At 37.3% G+C, this 20968-nt stretch overlaps 1 protein-coding gene across 1 annotated transcript in view; it reads right to left on the bottom strand.

Moving 5' to 3' along the window:
• The window catches only part of MAGI2 (membrane associated guanylate kinase, WW and PDZ domain containing 2), a 1911292-nt gene that overhangs the window by 786942 nt on the left and 1103382 nt on the right, over positions 1-20968 (bottom strand). The window contains exon 3 of the mRNA XM_006882679.1: positions 3332-3451. Within this exon, the coding sequence (XP_006882741.1) occupies positions 3332-3451 (120 nt within the window). The remainder of the gene's footprint in view (positions 1-3331; positions 3452-20968) is intronic.

The following is a 20968-nucleotide window of genomic DNA, read 5'->3' as shown; positions in this document are numbered from 1 at the left end:
CTTTTCTCACATCCTCTGGACATGTTATTAGGAAAGATCAGTCCTTGAAGAAGCCCTTGTGCTTAGTATAATTGAGGGTCAATGAAAACAAAAAATTTCAAGAAGATGCAAAGGCCCAGTGGCAGTGAGAACAGGCTCAAACATGGTAACAAGGGTGAGGATGGTGCAGGACTGTGTCATACTTTCTTTTATTGTACACAGAATATCTAGAAATCAAAACGTACCTGATATAACCTAACAACAAAGTTCCCTTAAAAACAAAACAAAACAAAAACCAAAAACCAAAACAAACTACACTGAGCAGTCCAATCATGAAAGAATACACTAATTTTTTTTAAATTAGAATGTGAATTTAATTGCTTCCTTAATTCTTGGTGCAAGAAAATATAAAGATTCTAAGGCATATTTGAGAATTATTCCTTGTGGATAAATATCCACAAGGCCATTGTATCTGACCTGAGAACAGAGATTCTTCTTCATCTAATCAAGAGCAATGTGTGTTTGTAAATCAGTGATGTCAATTCTCCAAAACCAGATATATAAATCAGTCATATATAAGCAATTATAATCTAATAGTTTCAAGATTTCCCTCCTCCCTCTAAATTCTCGGGGACCTAAAATTTAAGCTATTTTTAATAATTTGACAGTAAATTCTTGACCATCTAATTTATCTTGAAAATAATGAGAATTTGACAAATTATATTTTATTTCATTTTTTTCAGTTATATATATTGCCAATTTAAGAAGCAATTTTCTAAACAAAAATAAATAAAAATCATATTGCTAATTATTCTTGGAACACCACTGTCATACATTCTTCACCATCTAAATAATATTTAAACAAAATAATTAGATATAATGCACTATTATTGACATGAATACAAACAAATGTCACCTAATAATGTCACAAAGCACAAAGAAGAATATTCTACAAAATATATTGTGTATTTATTGATTCATTGGTATAATTATTTTTATGACTAATATGACAGCTCTATTCTCATGCATAACTTAAGCTCACTTATACCATCAACACAACATTCTTTATTTAAAATATTTTCATTAATCTCCATTATCATTTAGTAAGTCTTTCAAATAAGCTCAAAGCACTATATTCTTGAGTAAGATCATTGAGCAACAAGTAAAGGAAAGGATCAAAATGCTAACACATCAAATGTCACATTGTTGATGGTTGATAGGCATTAGACGTCAGATGGATTAAGCAGCAAGTATGTTGTTAGGTGCCATCAAGTCGAGTATGACCCACAGCAACCCTATGAACAACAGATCTAAACCCTATCCTGTGTCATCCTTATACTTTCTGATGCACAATAGAGCCCATTCTGGTAGTCACCGTGTCAAGCCACTTGGTTGAGACTCTTCCTTTCCTTTACTGACCCTCTACCTTTCTGAGAACCATATCCCTCTCCAAGAAATAGCCCCTCCTAGCAACATACCCAAAGTATGTGAGGCAAAGCCTCATCATCCTTGCCTCCAAAGAGCACTCTGGCTGCACTCTCTCTAAGACATATTTGTGTGTTCTTTTGGCCGCCCATGTAATATTCAGCTCTCTTCTCCAAAACTACAGCTCAAAGGCATAATTCCCCCCCCCTTTCATTCTTATTCATTATCGAGCTCTCAGCTGGATATCAAGTGATTGGAAAGACCATGGCCTGAATCAGATGTATCTTGGTCTCCAAATTGACATCATTATGCCTCAATAATTTGGAGATATCCTTAAGTATAGACTTTCCCAGTGCAATATGTCTCCTGATTTCCTGACAGCTAGTACCAAGTATATTAATTGTAGATTCAAGTAAGATGAAGCTGTTGAAAGTTTCAATCTTTTCTCCATTCAAAAATTCGAATCACCTTTGCATTTAATAATTATTCATACATTAACTATGTTGCTGTTGTATATTGTAGAATCAGAACCAATCCATAGCTAATTCTCCAGTGGGTTTTCAGAGGCAGTTAATGATATATAATAACTTGAAAAGGTAGGAATGAAAGATTTCATTTTTTCTATTGCCTTTTTAGTTACATTATTTTATTTTTTAAAAAAAATTTGTATTATATATAAAGGATATGCACATACATGTAGTCTAAATATAGAAATATAGTCATACCAATATACCGTTATTTATTTGCCGTTTTTCACATTATCCTCCTTCACAGGAAACAATACTAAGATTCAGAGATGTTAAGTGAGTTTCTTCATATTTACAGTGAGTAAGGTTGCCCTAGTGCTCCAGTGAGTAAGGAGTTGCACTGCCAACCCGTACCAGTTGCTTCAAAGGAGAAAGCTAGGCAATCTCTTCTCAGGTGATTTACAACCTCTGAAAACCCACTGGAGGGTCAGCAGTGGATTGGTTCCAATCTGACAGTGATGAGTTTGAATTGTTTGAAGTAGTAAACCCAGATTTGTAACCGAGGCAGATACTCACTGCTTTTTCCAATGAACCATAGTTTCCCCTTTCAAACTTGTACTTTTGTGTGTTGCACAATTAAGAGCACAAGGAGACTTACTATTATGGTAGAACAATGTTATTAATTCACAGAAAATATTGTCCATCATGAGAAGCAGGCGATGATCAGAGAGGCAGAGAAACTTGGGAAAGGCAACTAGATAATAACAGGATAGAATTCTAGCCTGGAAATCTTTCAGATGCTGCCTAGCGATGAAGGACTGCTGTCAGGGAGATCACCTCAGGAGACGATCACCAGGGAAGTTCTGTGAATACCAATAATATTGGTATTGCTATTGTTGCTATGTGCCGTCGAAGGGCCTGTGACCCATTATGATCCTCTGTACAGCAGCTCTGAACCCTGCCCTGTCCTGAGCCAGTCTCTCTAATATCGATACACCTACCCCCATTGCCCCAGTTACTGGATCAATCCATCTGATCAATCTTCCTCTCCTCTGTGCTGTCCCTCCACCCTTCTGAACATGATGTCCTTTTCCAATGACCAGTCCCTCTTGGCCACATACCCAAAGTATGTGAGATGAGGTTCAGAATCCTAGTCTCAAAGGATAAACTTGGTTTCACCCTCTCCAACTATTTGTTTTCTATGTTCAAGACTCTTCTCCAGCACCACAAATCAAAGGCATCGATTTTTTTTCTCTCAACCTTAGTCATTGTCCAGCTCTTTTAAGAGTACAATTAACCTAACAGTACTTGAAAATGTTCTTTAGAAAACACATTTTTAAAAAATGTCTTTGTAAAACCACAAACCAAAACAAGCAGCTCCTTGATAACCTGGTGTCCTAAAGCAAACAATAAAAATGTGATGAAACAGAGAATAGCTGAAGCAATGAGGTTGTGCTTACCTTCATAGGTCCCACTTTCTAAGAGAGCACCACTTTTCTCCAATTCCATAAAATCTTCAACAGTGATGAAAATATAGTCCACTCCAGGGACCTCGCCCTCCTTATGTGGCCTTGTGGTGCCTGAATAAGGAAAACAGAAAACAGAAGAAAGACTAAGTGATTTGTTGCTGAACTTTAGAAATACCACCATACTTCTGAATATTCAATAGCACTTGTTTGTACATCCTGCGAATTGGCAGTTTGCATTTGTCCTTCTGTTTGTTTGGCAACCGAAAATAGCAGGAGGTAAAGATTAAAGTAAATATACAAAGCATTTTTCTTCCTCGAGCTTATAAAGAGTTCACTGCCATGGAAAGTAGCTGCATAGATTTTTAGTGAAAAATGTAGACCATTGTGTAATTTTTTGAAGAGGTGGTTTGACTACTGGGCCACGAGTCTGCTAGCTCAGGAATTTACATATTTTACTCCCATGAATGAACTTGCATTGTTCTGTAGACTGCTGTGCCATGACCATAAACTATAATGGAAAATAGAAATGTTAGCAAGATGTCAATTTCTAGTTTTGAAGCCTTTTTTTCTTATTTTTAATATTTTCTTCTTGTGTACTAACGAAATCGGATCTGACTGGCACAGGAGGAGATTGCCCCTCCTTCTCCAGCAAAGCATCTGGTGGATATGAACCATGAGCCTTCAGGATTTCAGTGCAGTTTCTTGCCATTAGGCCACCAGAGCTCCCCATCAATTCTTATTTTCATGACCTCTTTTCTTTCTGGGAGGTAGGTTGTTAGGTTTTCATACTCTTTTAGTACCAAGGACTAAATTTTTCTTATATATTTTTATGATATAAAATTATTATTGCATAATATAATTATTTATGACATGACAAAGTTTTATTTTAAGCAAAGGGTTGGCAGTTCAAATCCATCACCTTTTCCATAAGTAGAAGATGAGTAATCTCTTAAAGATTTATAGCTTCAGAAACTCAAGGAAGAGTTTCTCAAAAGTGACCTCTAGTTTAGGTAACGCTAAAGATTAAGAACTGTTATGTGATGGCATATTTTGTGTTATACTAAAAGTACAAAGTTAACTGAGCAAAAAAGATGAGCTTCACTGAGCAAAAAGATGTGCAGTCTATTGCTGTAAAGGTTTACAGCCTTGTAAACCTGATGGAGGGTCGCTGAGTCAGAGTTACCTGGAAGGGAGTAAGGTACTGTAGTTAAAACATCTGACTGCCATTTCTGTTTTAGAAGCCCTGGTACCGCAGCAGTTAAACATTCAGTAACTAACCAAAAGGTTGGTTGTTCAAACCCATATTTGCTCAATAGCAGGACTATAAGGCAGTCTACTGTCACAAAGATTCATAGCCTTGCAAATCCTTTAAGAATGTTCCACTCTGATTTACAAAGTTTGCTGGGAGTTGAAAGGATCTCAACAGCAAATGGGTTTGGTTCTTTTGGGTTTTTTAAAAAGAATGTTAATATGCATTCTATATGATATATTATTATTAATTATATTATTATATAAAATAATATTTATTCCATAACAACTATTTAAAAGGTTACAAGATATTTACTACTATTAAAACTCAGTTACTAAATTTTAATTGAGATTGAATAACTGAGTTAGTGTTCACAATGCCTGTAATTTAACACTTCATTAAGGCCCTGCCCCAGACTTTCAATTACTTTCATTCATGGCCAGTCTTTCTTTCTCTGCCTGTCCCTCTCATCCGGACTGCCTGTGGCATGGGTATCTTCCTGCCTCATGGAGCTATTCCTCCCATAGTCTGTACTATCTAGAGAACGAATGGCTCCACATAAGGCTAAGGCGTTAAGAGTTTGAGATGCTCAGCCAGTTGCTTAGTCTAGCTTTATGGAAGAACGTGGGCCTCTTGTTCTGATGGTCTAGTTTGCAAGAAGAGAATAGAAAAAGACATAATAAAATATTTCTTGGAGGGGAGCTCTGGTGGCCTAGTGGCAAGGAGCTGCAACTACAATCCCAGAGGTGCACGGTTCGAATCCACCAGATGCTCTGCCGGGAAAGGAGGGACAATCTCCTCCTGTACCAGTCAAATCTGATTTGATGGTACACGCACATAAAAATAATAAAATTTAAAAAAAAATGTTTCTTGGCCCACTTCCTTCTCTAGGTATGTTCTAAGTTTCTCTCTTTCTCTATGTGGACTACATATGGTTAGATTAGAATTCCCAAAACACATGCCAGCAAGAAGTATGCAGAAATGCAGTACCATTGGGTCTATAGCCATTGAGTAGCCATTGGGTCCATCCTGATTCATGACGACCCCACATGCTTCAGATTAGAACTGTTTCAGAAGGTTCTCAAGAAGCAGATCACCAGACCTGTTATTCAAAGTGCCTCTATGTGGGCTTAAAATTGTTAATCTTTTGACTGAGTGCTTAACTGTACCATTCAGGATCTCTAGAGAACAAACACAAACCTGAAGCCAAACCCAATGTCATGGAGTCAAAATCAAGTATCTAAGCAAGTGAATACTTGCTTCTTTAAAGATCTTCATGTTCAATTGTTTTGTACTTTGGAAAGGATTCTTAGCTGACCCTCTAAGCAGGTTGTCAGAGGCTTTAAATGACACAGGAGGAGATTGCCCCTCTTTCTCTTGTGGAGCACCTGGTATTCGAATCACTTGCTTTGGGCTGACAGCCCAACTTCTTACCACTAAATATCCATTCAGCTCTCTTTGCTCTATTATATTGAAACTAAACTGCTAATAAGAACATAAAGTGTGTCAGAATACACAATATACAAAGAAAATAGATTTTTTGTGAAAATGAATCATTTTCTTTATAAATGTATTTTAAGCTTTGAAGGCATTCTTTTCTAAAATTATGTTTTACAATACTTCTTTGGGTGTTGCTAAATATTTCCTCCCCCCATAATCATGTTTAATGACTTTCCTCTGAATTTTTTATTTATTATATTTAACTGCACAACATTTTGCAACGTTTCCTACTGCTTTTGTGTTATAAAATATAAACCTCCCACACCTAGTGTGCATAATGATGTCAAATTAAGGTTTCTATGAGAACCTTAACTTTCAATTTTCTGACTTTCATGTGCTTAACACTTGTTGAATTAAAAGTGCATTAGCATCGTTTTTGGCAATGAAATTTTTGTTTGTTTATCTAGAACACACTATTAGTTAAGACAAAAACCCATATATTGCTGCTGTTTTTAAGTGCCATTAATTTGTACTCATAGCGACCCTATGAATGAAAGTCCTCAACACTTGTGTGACTTTCATCCTTTCTCCAGGCTCACAGGGTTTCTGGAAGCAAGCTATTATGGAAGTGGTTGCCACTCCTGCTTTTAAGCTTGTTTTAATCTGGGAGCTCCACAAAACACTATCCACCATGAGTAACCATTATCACATTTGACACATCAGTGTAACAGTGTTCAGCTTCACAGCAACCACAAGTCACCTCTGTACCAGCAAGTGGGCACAGTAAGGCAATATGATCTAGAAGAATGTTTGACCAAAAACAATTAAAAATAGCCCAAGGCTGCATCTAGTTGACACTGAGATTCACAAGACACTGGCCCGCAGCCTGCATGCATGGCCAGGCATTTCAGTATTTTATCATTCTGGCACCAGCCCAAATGCCGGTGAACTTTCCTTACTGGGTTTTGTTGTTTTGTTTTTAAATCTCAGAAGCTCCACATGTGGATTAACCATTTGCAGCCATGCTTCATTTCTAGCATAATAAGAGCATAAGATCAGATAATTAAGGGCGATTTGCAAAGCTGTTGATTTACTAGCTCTCTAGTTGCAAATTCCAGTGAACATATTTATTGGTTGTACTCTATGTCAAAGAAATGTCAAGACCTTCCGTTCACATTCAGTGGGTGGTGGTGGATCTCCCCCTTGTCTTTTAGGTCACAGGGTTCAGTTCTTTGTTCTTGGAATTCAGATGCTAAGTTGTTGGATGAATGTCATTTACTGTTGCTGGCCTGCCTACAACTGGCTGGCTGTATCATTGCTTGAAGTCCTCCTCCAAAATGCTGCATTACAATTCGCATTTCTGACACTGACTTCTTACCCTGTTTTCACACCCCATCTTTCATTATAATTACAACCTTGACCTCTAGTCTCTTCTTTCTTTTATCTCACTTTCACTATTCTTGGCCTTAAAAACAAACAAAATCAACTAGTAGAAAACAAATAGAAAAACAAACAAACAAACAAACAAAACCCAAAACAGAACCCAAACTCAATGCCAATAGCCACCCTTGAACAAGTTTTTGATAAAGGGACAACCTCGGATCAGGTGCTGAGATTTACTGTTTGCTTAGATACAGAGCAAATCACTAAAGTGAAGAGACTGTATGACAAGAACCTGAAAGGATGCAAGACCTCAGAAAGTCACGGAAGCTGGGCTGGACACCACTAAAAGGCAGCAAGAAATCTACAAAGGGTCCTGCTACATATACTTTGAGGAAAATCACAACATTAATAACCCAAAAACGTCAACTGTTTTACTCATTTCTGAGTTTCCTCATTTCTTAGGACAGCTGGATTAATGCTAAAGTACAGTATTTTCATTATTTAATCTGTGAAGATTTTTCGTAGGACTGATAAATAAGACAGTGCGCAATGAGTTATGGTTCCTGGTGCACGTGGATGCACTCAAGTGAGCACACACCCGTCTTTGAAAGATAAAAGCATGGTATAATAGAAAGATTTCTTTATATAACTGGAATTCAAAGTATCTAGATCCTATTTTTTTATTTATTCTTTTAGATACGTAACCCCGGATGAAATAATCATTTACCTGACCACCAAGCATCTTTCTACGCAAGGAAGAACACAATCAATATCAAAGGAAGTCAAATCTAAAAGATGAACACCATGTCAACAAGACTGCATGACTCTTCAGTAATCTCAGTATCTAGTGCCAAGAGAGATACAAGTCAACAAATATTTTTGCTGAGAGACTTTTCTTTTTCAGAATTGATGAGATTTTTCTTTTTCACAATCAATTGTGCGGGGAGCTCTGGTTGCCTAGTGGCAAGAAGCTGCACTACAAACCTGAAGGCACACAGTTTGAGGCCACCAGCTGTTTGGTTGGAGGATAGGCAAACTCCTCCTTTGTGATTAACTGCCTCTGAAAGCCCACCAGAAGGCCAGCTATGGGCAGTTCTCCCAACTCAATGGTACACAACAACATTGTAATTAAAGTTCTGTATAAATTCAGGCTAACACTTCTTGTAAAAGGCGGTGGGGAAGCTTATGCCTAAGGACACAAATTGTCCCTTTTAAGGTTTATTGTTATGTGCCATGGAGTCAGAATCAGTTCACAACCAATTCTCAGCAGGCCTTCCCAGGCAGGAAATCGCACGGGGGGAGACTAGTCCTCTTTCTCCCATGGAGCAACTGGTGGATTCAAACCATGTGCAGCACAGCTGCTCACCGCTAGGTCACCAGAGTTTGTTATTAGTTTGTTATTGAAATCCATTTGTCTTGCTCATACTTTCAAAGGGGGGATATAGCATTAGCTCAGTACATAGAGGGGTCTTTCCATCTTTCGTTAGACTTATAAGACAGAAAGATTATATGCACCAGGTTCCAGAAAGTGTTCTCATTTGCTGACTCATTTGAAAGTACTCATAATACCTGATAAATATGCCATGGAATGCACGCATATCCCGTTTTCAGTTAATTGATTCCAATTCGTGACAACCCTATAGAACAGACCTGCCCAAGAGGGTTTCTAAGGCTGTAGTCTCTTTGGAAGCAGACTGCCATATCTTTCTTCTATAAAGTGACTTTGACTCACTGACCTTTTAGTCAGCAGCTGGGTACTTAACCCCTGCATGAGTAGGGATCCCACGGCAGGTCTAGTACTATAGAAAATATGAGTCAGAAATTATAATGTTAGATCCATGTTTCCGGGAAGAAATGAAATTGATTAGTGTTGAATCAGTAAGCAAGCCAGTGGCTGAAAGGAGGAGAATGCAACTGGTGATTTATGAAACCAGGCCCACACAGGAGATGTGTAGTGAAGTGTTGGACAGTGTTAATTTGCAGTCAACAGTAATGAATATGTAGACTGGAGAGTGGGTTAGGGTGGACTTTATGGTTAGTTACCTTATTTTTATGCTGCAATAATGATAGATGTCTTCCTATATCAAAAGACAATGAATACAGAGGTGACAGTGAGGCAAGATTCAACAATTACAGAAAGTATCAGACTGCATTAGAAATAATGTGGAAGACAGAATAAAAGAGGAACTGCAGCTGCATCATCACAGCTGACGTTGACACGCATCGCTCATCTATTTTCATTCTGGACTTACCTAAGTGGCACACAGAAAAGTAGAAAATGAATTTTATTAACTAAATTATGCCCTGTGTGCTTCATTTTTCTACGTCTTCCATATAACTCTTCCAGGGGAAAATAGAACCGACGGGGAGGAAATGCCATGAAGTCGAGTCCTGTTTCATCTCCTGTTGCTTCGTTACATTTTTTTCCCAAAAGACAGCTTATTGATTAATTGCTGTATTAAGTAGTGCATGACTAACACTTCCTTCATGAGTAATGGTAGCATACAGCACTTCTGCTCAAAAGACAAGTCTAAAAAGAATGAATTTGCTCCCAAACGCTTTGCTTATTATCGATACAGAGCGAAAGCACATGAAGGCCACTTGTCATTTCATCACCATGGCAACAGGGGGTGCCAATGGAATTTTTTTTATTCGACTTTCAAATGAAAGAACATTGCTCTTTTGCCTTAAGAAGGAAAGAGCATGACGTTTGTGGTAAATATAATTGCCAGAACACACTTTTTCCCAGCCTTCTTATATTTCCTAATTTAAGTAAGATTTTTTTTTTTTAGAAAATATCCATTGGCTTACAGGAAAGTGTTGCTACTTCTGTGATGCCACAGTGCAGTCATCTGCTGAGATCTATTGTGATGTTCTGCAATTTCTACAGTGCATGGCAGGCACCCAATACATATTTGCTAAAGAAATGGGCTGGGAATTGATCATTAATAGTCAATGTGTTCTAAGCAGATGGGTCACTGTGTGAGAATCTTAAGAACTGAATTCTGTTCTTATGAATGTATTCTGAATATATTCATGCTTCTGAATATCTTCTCTCTTCTCCTGATGTTTCTGTACTACAAGCTGGAGAAAATAAATCCTGACAGCTTTGGTTACTTCCTCTGTATTTGACCTTTAATTAACTTACTCTTAGATTTCTGAAGACACTTCGTTAGTATCTCACTCATTATAGAGAGTAAACACTACCACCGGATCTGTGTGTGTGATGCTGAGGAAAACATAACTGTGATTCCTTTGGCTAAAGTCTTTGAACAAGAATTACAATTATAACTAGAATAGTAATTGGGTTTTAGTATATGTTTAATAACATAAAAAAGGTTTGCTTTTTATAGAGATCTAAAAGAAATAAAAGCAAATAATATAGACGTACAGCCTCATATAATAAAACCCCTCACCTTTCTTCTCTAAAACAGCTGGTGGATTTGAACCTGCCTGCATTTGAGTTGGCAGTGCAATCTTACCCACTAGGCCACCAGAGCTCCCTAGTATTTTTATACAGAGAGCTAAAATAAGCAAAGTGAACAATATACTTAGGGATTTTGAATAATATACGATAGATTAATTATAAAATAATGTGAACTTCATTGGTTTCATACTAACTGTTGCAGTGGACTGGATTAAGGTCAGAAGGTAAATTTTGCAATTACATTCAATTAAACATTAATTACAAGAATAATTCATTGCCACAGTAAAAATGCTATATGTTTTAGAAAATACTGACATCTGGACAAATCTTCATGCAGTAGTTACTTTAACTTAATGATGTATTTGCCCTAAACCTCAGTAATTACTACAAATTCTCTTATCTGCCCAGACAGCATGCTGTCGATTACAGTTTAAAGCATATAGCATAAACTAGCAGTGTTAGGTACCTTTCAGAAACAGAAACGTCTCCATTAATATTTCTGGATACAAAAGTTCAGACTAATGTCCCATATATCAGCAATCATTTTACCACTTAACAGTTTGAACTGAAGCAATATTGTACCCTAACCAGTTGTTCTAGTTACATTGTAAACATTAGAATCACATAGGATACTTGTTAAATAAATTTTTATCTCCCCTCATAGTTTCTGATAGAGTTATGCCTTATGTGGTCTGTCCAAATTTACGGTTCTAGCAATTTCTCAGGTAATGCTGCTTCTGGTGGTCCAGTTATCATAATTTGAAAACTACAGCTCTAACCTCATTCCTATCTCAGTAAATCTAACAGAAAAGCAGTGCCAAATTTCACCACTATTCTAAAAAGTACCATCTGTGGAGTATGGAATCTGTGACTTTGGCAATCAATAACCCTAGTTTAATGTAAAGTCATGCAACTGGGTTCAGAGGAAATGAATTATTCTTTATTTGCTGGTATAGAGCTAAATAAAGGCTCTCTGGTGACTCAGTTGTTAAGTGCTCACTAAAAAGTTTAGTTTCTAACTAAAAATTGATGGTTCAAATCTACCAGCCACTCTGTGTGAGAAAGGTGTGGCTGTCTGTTTTCATAATGATTATGGTCGTTGAAAGCCTATGGGGCAATTCTCCTCTGTCCTACAAGGTCTGCACAAATTATAATCACATCTGTCAATGTGTTCTACAGCTAGAGATTCCTAAACAGCCTATTCGATCAGTGCACTGCTGTTCTCTTAGCTTACTTCATGATGTCTTTTCATAGTTGCTGTTGTTTACCATTGTCAGAACTAACTCAGATCTGAGCTTCCAGTGGGTTTTCATAGACACTAAATCTCACAGGAAGTGAACACAGCTAATGGATTTGAACCACATGCCTTTAGGTTTGCATTGAAACTTCTCACTGTTATTGTTGCTGAGGGCCATCGAGCTGGAACCGACCCACAGCTGACCCTCCAGCAGGTTTTCAGAGGCAGTTTAATAGCTTGGACGATCACCCAGCTGGCAGATGAAATTGCATGCATTTAGGATTGCAACACAGGACCTTACCACTAGGCTACCAGAGCTCTTATTGCTATTCAATTAGTGGGATTTTTTTTAAAGGAGTTAAATGAAATTGGAATATAATGGACATCTCTCCATGTACAAATAATTTTTACTATGATTTGAAGGACTCTGATGGTCAGTTTGAAGTAATGTAGACTATTTGACCCTAAATGTTCAACAAGGGAGAGCTAGGGGCCTAGTGAGTAGGGAGTTGTGCTGTCAATCCAAAGGTGGGCAGTTCAAATCCACTAGCTGCTCCAAGGGAGAAAGATGAGCAATTTCCTCTCATGCAATTTACAGCCTCTGAAAATCCACTGGAGGATCAGCTATGAGTTAGTTCTAACTTGACAGCAATGACTTTGAGTTTATTTTGAGGTGTGTGGAGTTTTTTTTATTTCAATAATAGAATTTAGGCTTAAATATGAATTCCAAATAATAACACATGATAATACAGTAAAAATATAGACATATGTTGTTGTCGCTGTTGTGTACCACTGAGTCAGGAATGGCCCATAGCTGACCCTCTCTCTGGTGAGTTTTCAGAGGCAGTTTAATTAGAGGCATGGGAGGAGATTGCCTATCCTTCTCCTGCAATGCCTTCAAGACTGCAGCACAGTTTCTCATCACGAGGCCACCAGAGCTCCCCATATACATATATAAGTTGATATGTTTCTATGCCATCAAGTTGAATAGGACTCACAGTAACCCTAGGGACAACAGACCGGAATCCTACACTGTCACGCACCAGCCTCAAGCTCACTATTACGATATCCGTGTCAACCCATGTTGCTGAGGGATTCCTTATCTTTCTCTGGCCCTCTGTCTTTCTCAGTATGATGTCTTTTTCCAAAGTCTGGGTTCCTTTTGAAAGCATGTTCAATGTATGTGAAAAGAGGTTTCATCATGCTTGCCACTGGTTGCACTTCTGATTTCTGGCACAATTAAAAAAAAATCGATGGAGGTCTGAAGGAAGATGCAAATGGATAATTTGCAGATCAATAAGAAATTACAGTGTCTCATTATCTTCCAATATGAAGGCATGATTCAATAAATGTTAAATTACAGCTTGCCTGTGACTGTACAATATAAATCAAATTAAATAGGGGCATGGCAGCATGCATCGCTGAATTGTAGCCATAAACCTTTCCACTGGAACAAATCATATAGACAAACATATCCTATCACCAATTTTGTAATTATGCCCCTCACGTAAACATTAGAGTCAATGAGGGAGAAGAGTGGGAAATGGCAAATATTAGTTAAACTCTAGCTTACCTTCCTCCATCAATTTAATTTGGAACCCATGATATTAAGTAAGATATATACACAATCTTTGAAGCGATTATTTTTAAAATTGATGCGTGCGTACTCAATTTTAAAGCTTTTACACTAAAAGACTGAATAAATTGTTAACCACTGACCTATAAAATCACACACACTGAGGACAAGCTATGGCAAAGAATTATTCCACAGCTGCTTAGAATTTGAATCATCACTATTTAGGTGCCAAAACTTACTAACCTAAATCACATCTATTCATTCATAGAAAATCTATCTCTTGCACCAACTAGTTGCTGAGTAAACTTCAGCTGCACAAATGATTTTCCTTATAAAAATACTTCCTTGCCCTATAGTAAGTACCCACAGCTTATGGATACAAAAACATAAATAGATAAAATTCATCCATGTGAATAGAATTCTTGGTCTTTTGATACAATCTAAGAATATATTGATAGAATATTAACTATCTAATAATATTTACTATATTGTAGACCTTGAGAAACCAAAACAAAAGGAAAATATGTAGAAGTTAAAGAACTGGGCAGAAGATTTCAAAATGTAGCTTAGGAGGACAAAGCAAAGTTTTATAATGGAATGTACAGAGAGTTAGAATTGGAGACTAAAAAGGGAAGACCTCGCTCTACATTTCTCAAGCAGAAAGAACTGAGAAACTGATTTAAGTCTTGTGTTGTAATATTCAAAGATGCTATGGGCATTATATTGAATGTCCCAGAATGCATCAAAGGAAGATGGAGGGAATACACAGAGTCACTGTATCAGAAAGAATTTGTTGACATTGAAAAATTTCATAAAGTACAATATAAACAGGAGCCAATGGTAATGAAGGAGGAAGTGGAATCTGCATTTGAGTCTTTGGCAGAAAAATAAGGCCCCGTGAATCGATGGGATACCAACTGACTTGTTTCAATTAACAATTAACAGTTGCAGCCTTGGATATATTCACCAATCTATGCCAGGAAATTTGGAGGACAGCTGTCTGGCCGACACATTGAAAGAAGTCTATATTTTATACCATTCCCAAGAAAGGTGATCTAACTGAATTTGGAAACTACTAAACAATAGTATTTTTATCACACACAAGAAAAATACTGCTGAAGATCATTCAAAAACAGCTAAAATAGTACATAGATAGGGAACTTCCAGAAGTTCAAGCAAGAATTAGAAGAGGCTGTGAGTACCAGGGATATCAATGCTGATGTCAGATGGCTAAAAGTAATGAATACAAGGAGAATATCTATTTGTGCTTTATTGACAATGCAAAAGCATTTGACTGTGTGGATCATAACAAAATGTGGCTGACATTGAGAAGAATGGGAATCCCAGAGCACTTAACTGTGCTCATATGGAACCTGGATCAGTAGACTGTTTTGCAAACAGAGCAGGTGAGCACTGCATGGTTTAATATTGAGAAGGGAACACGTCAGGGTTGTATTCGCTCTTCATACCATTTCAATCTGTATGCTGAGCAAATTATCTGAGAAGCTGGACTCGATGAAGAAGAGTGTGGCATCAAGATTGATGGGAGACTCATCAATAACCTGTGTTATGCTGATAACACAACCTGGCTTGCTGAAAGTGAGGAGGACTAGAAGCACTTGTTGCAAAAAATGAAGGAGTGTAGCGTTTGGTGTGGATTGTATCTCAATGTCAAGAAAACAAAGATTCTTGCCACTGGACTAATAGGCAACAACATGATGGATGGAAAGGATATTGAAACTGTCAACAGCTTCATCTTGCTTGGATTCACAATTAACATCCTTGGTACCAGCAGGCACTGTACTGGGAAAATCTGCAGATAGGGACTTTTCCAAATTATTGAGGAGTACTGATGTCAGTTTGAGGACTAAGGTGTGTCTGATTCAGGCCATTATCTTTCTGAATACTTGCAATGCATCCGAGAGGTGGACAGTGAATAAGGATCACAGAAAAAGAATTGACACCTTTGAGCTGTGGTCTTGGAGAAGAGCACTGAACATCCCATGGATGGCCAAGAAAAGAATAAATAATGTCTTGGAGAGGATGCAGCTGAAATGTTCTTTAAAGACAAGAATAATAAGGCTTCGCTTCATATACTTTGGGCATGTTGCTAGAAGGGGCTATTCCTTAGAGAAGTCCACATGGCTGGGAAAGGTGGAGGGTTGGTGAAGGAGAGGATTACCTTCAACCAGGTGGATCGACATGGTGATTGCTCTGATGGGTTCTTATGTTTCAGGAAGTGTGATGATGGCACAGGATATAATAGGGTTCAGGTCTTTTTGTTCATAGGATCTCTATGAGTTATACTTGACTTGATGGTATTTAACAACAACAACAACACAATATTGATAGAATACTAAGTGATAAGCTAACTCCAGGAGAAATTAACACCATACTTCTACTTAAAAAAATGTGAAAGAAAAGCACAACTTTAACATTTTAAAAATAAATTCATTTCTCTAGAGAGTTGTGCTATTAACCTAAAGACTAACTAACATCCTTGGTAGTTTAAATCTACCAAACAACTTCTCAGAGGGAGAAAGATGGGCAATCTCCTAGCAAGTGATTTATTATAGCCTCAGAAAGCCACTGGAGGGTCAGTTATGAATAACAACTGACGCCATGACGATAAGAATGAAGAAAGAAGGGAAGGTGATGAATGATTCTTTGGTTAACATTTATTTCTGAGATACTGCTTTTAATCCTTCAGTTATATAGCTTTAATTTATATATGTAGGTTTATACAGTTTTCTTTCACTTATATGCTGGGTTTGTTTTTAATGTAGCATTCCATGTTGTTGATGTTATGTGCAATTGAGTATTCCACAGGATTAATAAAAGGAAGTGTTGGTTCTCTGAATCATTATTCAACACATAACATTTCAGGATTATGTACTGAACTTAAAAGAAAGGAAGGATCAGTGACTTTTTATAGAAGCAACATATATTTGCTTTGAAGCTTTTATACTTTCCTCATGTAAGATTAATCTAGGCCAGAATGGGACTGCACAGATACCACCAGCTCTCTGAGCAATGCAGTGACACTCTACTTTTTGACCTTCATTGCATAAAAGGTTTAATGGATCATAATTCTATCATTATATCACCATTAGAATCTTGCAATGACATTAACTTTTAGTATCATCATATGTCTCTATGGCATCTAGACTCCAAAAAGCCCAAGGTAAATCATAGATAACAGTCTTCAGCCTATCAGAAAATCCAGATGAAGGTAAAATGACAGTTAACAACTCCAGGATTTCGAAACATTAAAATGCTTGGCATAAATTACATATTTGAGTGGTTGGCCACGCAATTTTTAAAACATAGACACAAAGGTATACATATATCAAGTTACTATGGAGAGAAGAAATGACAGAGAGAAGAGAAATAAGGAAGACGTTAATGATGTGCACTAGGTGAGGGAGTCTCACTACTGTTAGGAATTATGAGTTGGACATGATACATCTTATGTGAACAACAGTAGCTATTCTATTAGTTGATAGCTTATCACCCTAATTCAAACCATATATTGTTGTTATGTGCTGTCAAGTTGCCTGCAACTCATAGAAACCCTATGGCAATAGCTCTGAAGCCTACCCCGTCCTGATCCAGTCCCACTGACTCCAATACACCTACCCCCATTGCCCTAGTGACTGTATCAATCCATCCCATCTGGGATCTTCCTCTCCTGCACTGTCCCTCTACCTTTCCAAGCATGACATCCTTCTCCAAGGACCAGCCTTTCCTGGCCACACACCTAAAATATGCGAGACAGTGCTTCAAAATTTTCGCCTCCAAGAATCTTAATTTCACCCTCTCCAAGACAGACCTATTTGTTTTCTTGATGGTCCATGGTATGTTCTAAACTCTTCTCAAGCATCACAATGCAAAGTCATCAATAATTCTTCTATCCTCCTTAGTCATTATTGAGCTCTCTGATGCATAGAAAGTAATTACGAAGACCATGGCCTGGATCAGACCGTATAGTTGATGGGAAAAGTAACAGACACTCATAGCAAAACCTCCCCTGACAGAAAAAGAAAAATCCAGAATTGGGGAATACTGTAACTAGTCACAGATGATAGACCCTGCATTTCAAACCCTATATTAGCAAACAGCCATGTAAAAAAATAATCTGATTTTTGTGGAAAAGGGCAATTCTCCCTGACCCACCACTATAATCAGACAAGTCTGACTGTGAGGGGAACCACTGCATGTTGAGTTCTGTGGACTGGTTTCTTCTCCAATGAAGGGAGAGGACAAACAAAGGAGAAAATAATCTGATTTTTGTGGAAAAGGGTGGAAAGGGGCAATTCTCCCTGACCCACCACTATAATCAGACAAGTCTGACTTTGAGGGGAACCACTGCATGTTAAGTTCTGTGGACTGGTTTCTTCTCCAACAACTGAAGGGAGAGGACAAACAAAGGAGAAAAGTTATTTCATCAAGTAAAAGCACGAAGGGGAAAAAAATGAAAACAATAGTGTCTAATGATTCATCCAACAGACACTTTTACACATTTGAGGGGAAAGAAAAAGAGCCAGAATACTATTGCTGGGGGTTTTATTCCCATCTAAACATCAGACTTGCAGACAGCAGTCCCAAAGCTTAGATTCACATCAGTCTTCAAGATAAAAGGCAGGCACAGCTTCAGAACTCCTTTCCTCTTCAATTACCATAACACTCCTATTACATACACAAAGGAGCTTGTGGTCTTAATTCCAGACCACTTGTCCTCCCATCTCAATTCCTTAACAAATTAAAAGTGAAACTCAATAGAAGAATGTGCATTGTAAGTTGTCAAGTATTAATTTATTAATTTAGATATTTTTACATACTCAAAAGAGTATTCCATATTCCAAGTAGTGGAATAGCTCAGTCATGCCAAAGTTCTATGTTCAGCTTTTTGAGGAAGCATCAGACTGTCTTCCACAATGGTTGTACCATTTTATAATCCCACCAAAAATGTATAAGAGTTCTTTTCTCATCACATTCTCTCCAACATTTATTACTTGCTGTCCTGTTAAACTTTGCCACTGTTACTGGAGGGAGATAATACCTCATTGTGGTTTTGATTTGCATCTCTTCTTGCCAGTGATTTGGAGCATTTCCTCATGTGTCTGTTTGCCATTTGAATATCTTCCTCTGTCAAAATTATTTCCATGTCTTCTGCCCCAGTGTTCATAGCAGCATTATTCATCATCTCAACAACATGGAAACAGCCCAAATGTCCAAACACAAATGGTTTGAGAAATTGTGGTACATTCACACAATGGAATACTACACAGCATGCAGGAACAATGATATTGTAAATTATTACCTAGCTTGGGAGGGAGTGAAAAGCATTATGCTGAGAGAACTTACTCAGTCCCACAAGGACAAATACTGCATGATACCACTATTCTAGAATGAGTATAAGGTTTCAAGGGCGGTGGGAGAAGGTGGAAGCAGAGGGATGAGGGATGAGGATGTGCAGGGGGAGGAGGGATTAATCTTGAGGTTGTACAATTTGATGGGTGGGGGATGATGGAAACTGGAAAAATCTGTTCTTAAAATCAATGTATGCAAATTTTTTAAATAAACTAGTAATCATTAAAAAACTACTGTAACAATTATGCATCTTGTATATGTTAAATAAAAATAATAATTTCTGAGGTTTGCAGTTTCCATTAGAAATTAGGAGAAGTTTTATGAACTAAAAATACAAAATAAATTTTTAAGAAAATGTCAAAAGAGAGCTAATTAAGTCACTTTTGGCACTAGTGAGATTGCATTAATGGTAAGTCATCAAAATAAATATTAGATTCTTCAGAGAAAATATAATTTTAGATTAATACAGTCTTATGTATAAGGATTAAAAACCAGACTTATCTGCCAAAATTAATTCAGATAAAGTACAAAATAGAGATGCAAACACAGACATCAAAAGAATACATATAATAGACTTTGCAAGTTATACCATCCATGTACCATCCATTAAACTCTGCTATTGTTTACAAAGTAGCTGCAAAGTTACATGAATGGCTGTTTCCACTAAAACTTTATGTATAAAACAAGGGACTGAACTGGATTTGATCTACAAGCAAAAGTTTGACCTGCCATGTCTAATTTATAGTATGAAAAATGGTATCTTGTTGAATTTGCTGTCATTTTAGGGTATGATGACATTAGCAATGCTTTTGTAGGCTATGGGATTCACCAAATATTTAATACGTGGATGATGTTTCAAGCCTCCAAGTGCTTCTCTCACTCACACAAAATTTTATCATGCTATATGTTTAACAGGGAGCTTTCAGGGACTAGTGGTAAGAAGTAAGGCTGTCAACTCAAAGGCAAATCACTACAGCTGCTTCACAGGCAAAAGATAGACAATTACCTCCAATATGATTTACAGCCTCTGAAAAATCACTGGAAAGTAAGATATGAGTTTCATTTGTTTTGGACCAGCCAGATTCAGTTCAATCAGTTTGAATCAGTATGCATTTGTTTAACTGACTTGAACAAGTTGGATCTGGTCTGGTACAGTTTGACCAACGCAATCAAGTCTGGACCAGGTTGAGTTGTTTTTTTTTCTGGTTTCTGGTTTTCCATACCACCATCATGTTAACTTTTGCCTTCCCCTGCCTTTCACTTAGCATCATCAGTTGTTCTCAACATCGAGCGCATGTGGAAATCATCTGATGTGATTTTTATGTTTAGCCGCAGCAATAACATAGTTCATCTCCTCTGAAGCAGAAAGATGTGGCAATCTGTTTCCTTAAAGATTCACAATCTTGAAAACTAGGGCGTTCTACTCTGCTTTACACGGTTGTTATGAATTTGATTTTTGCTCTTATCTGGGGTTGTAAGATTTTTAAATTTTTTTAAAATATATACCAGTGCTAGGAATATATCCCAAGGAAAATAGAAATGAGACACAAACAGAGATTTGTACACTGATGTTCATAGCAGCATTATTCACAATTGTAGGACCATAGAAACAGCCTAAATTGCCATTAAAAACCAAATGGATTGAGAAATTGTGATACATTTATATGATAAAATACTATGCATTTCTCAGGAGCAACAATTATGAGATATAGTACATAACATAGGAGAGACTGGAAAGCATTATGCTGAGTGAACTAACTCAGTCTCATAAAGGCAAATACCACGTAAGATCATTATTATAAAAATAGAAGGATACACCACAACAAGATAAAGGTGAATAAACCAATTGAAAAATGGGCACAGGATATGAACAGACACTTCACCAAGGAAGACATTCAGATGGCCAACAAGCACATGAAGAAATGTTCAAAATCCCTAGCTCT

This window comes from Elephantulus edwardii, unplaced genomic scaffold (assembly GCF_000299155.1).
Source record: "Elephantulus edwardii isolate Elephantulus edwardi_28Jun2011 unplaced genomic scaffold, EleEdw1.0 scaffold00022, whole genome shotgun sequence".
NCBI lineage: Eukaryota > Metazoa > Chordata > Mammalia > Macroscelidea > Macroscelididae > Elephantulus > Elephantulus edwardii.
This window is presented reverse-complemented; position numbering and strand designations above follow the sequence as displayed.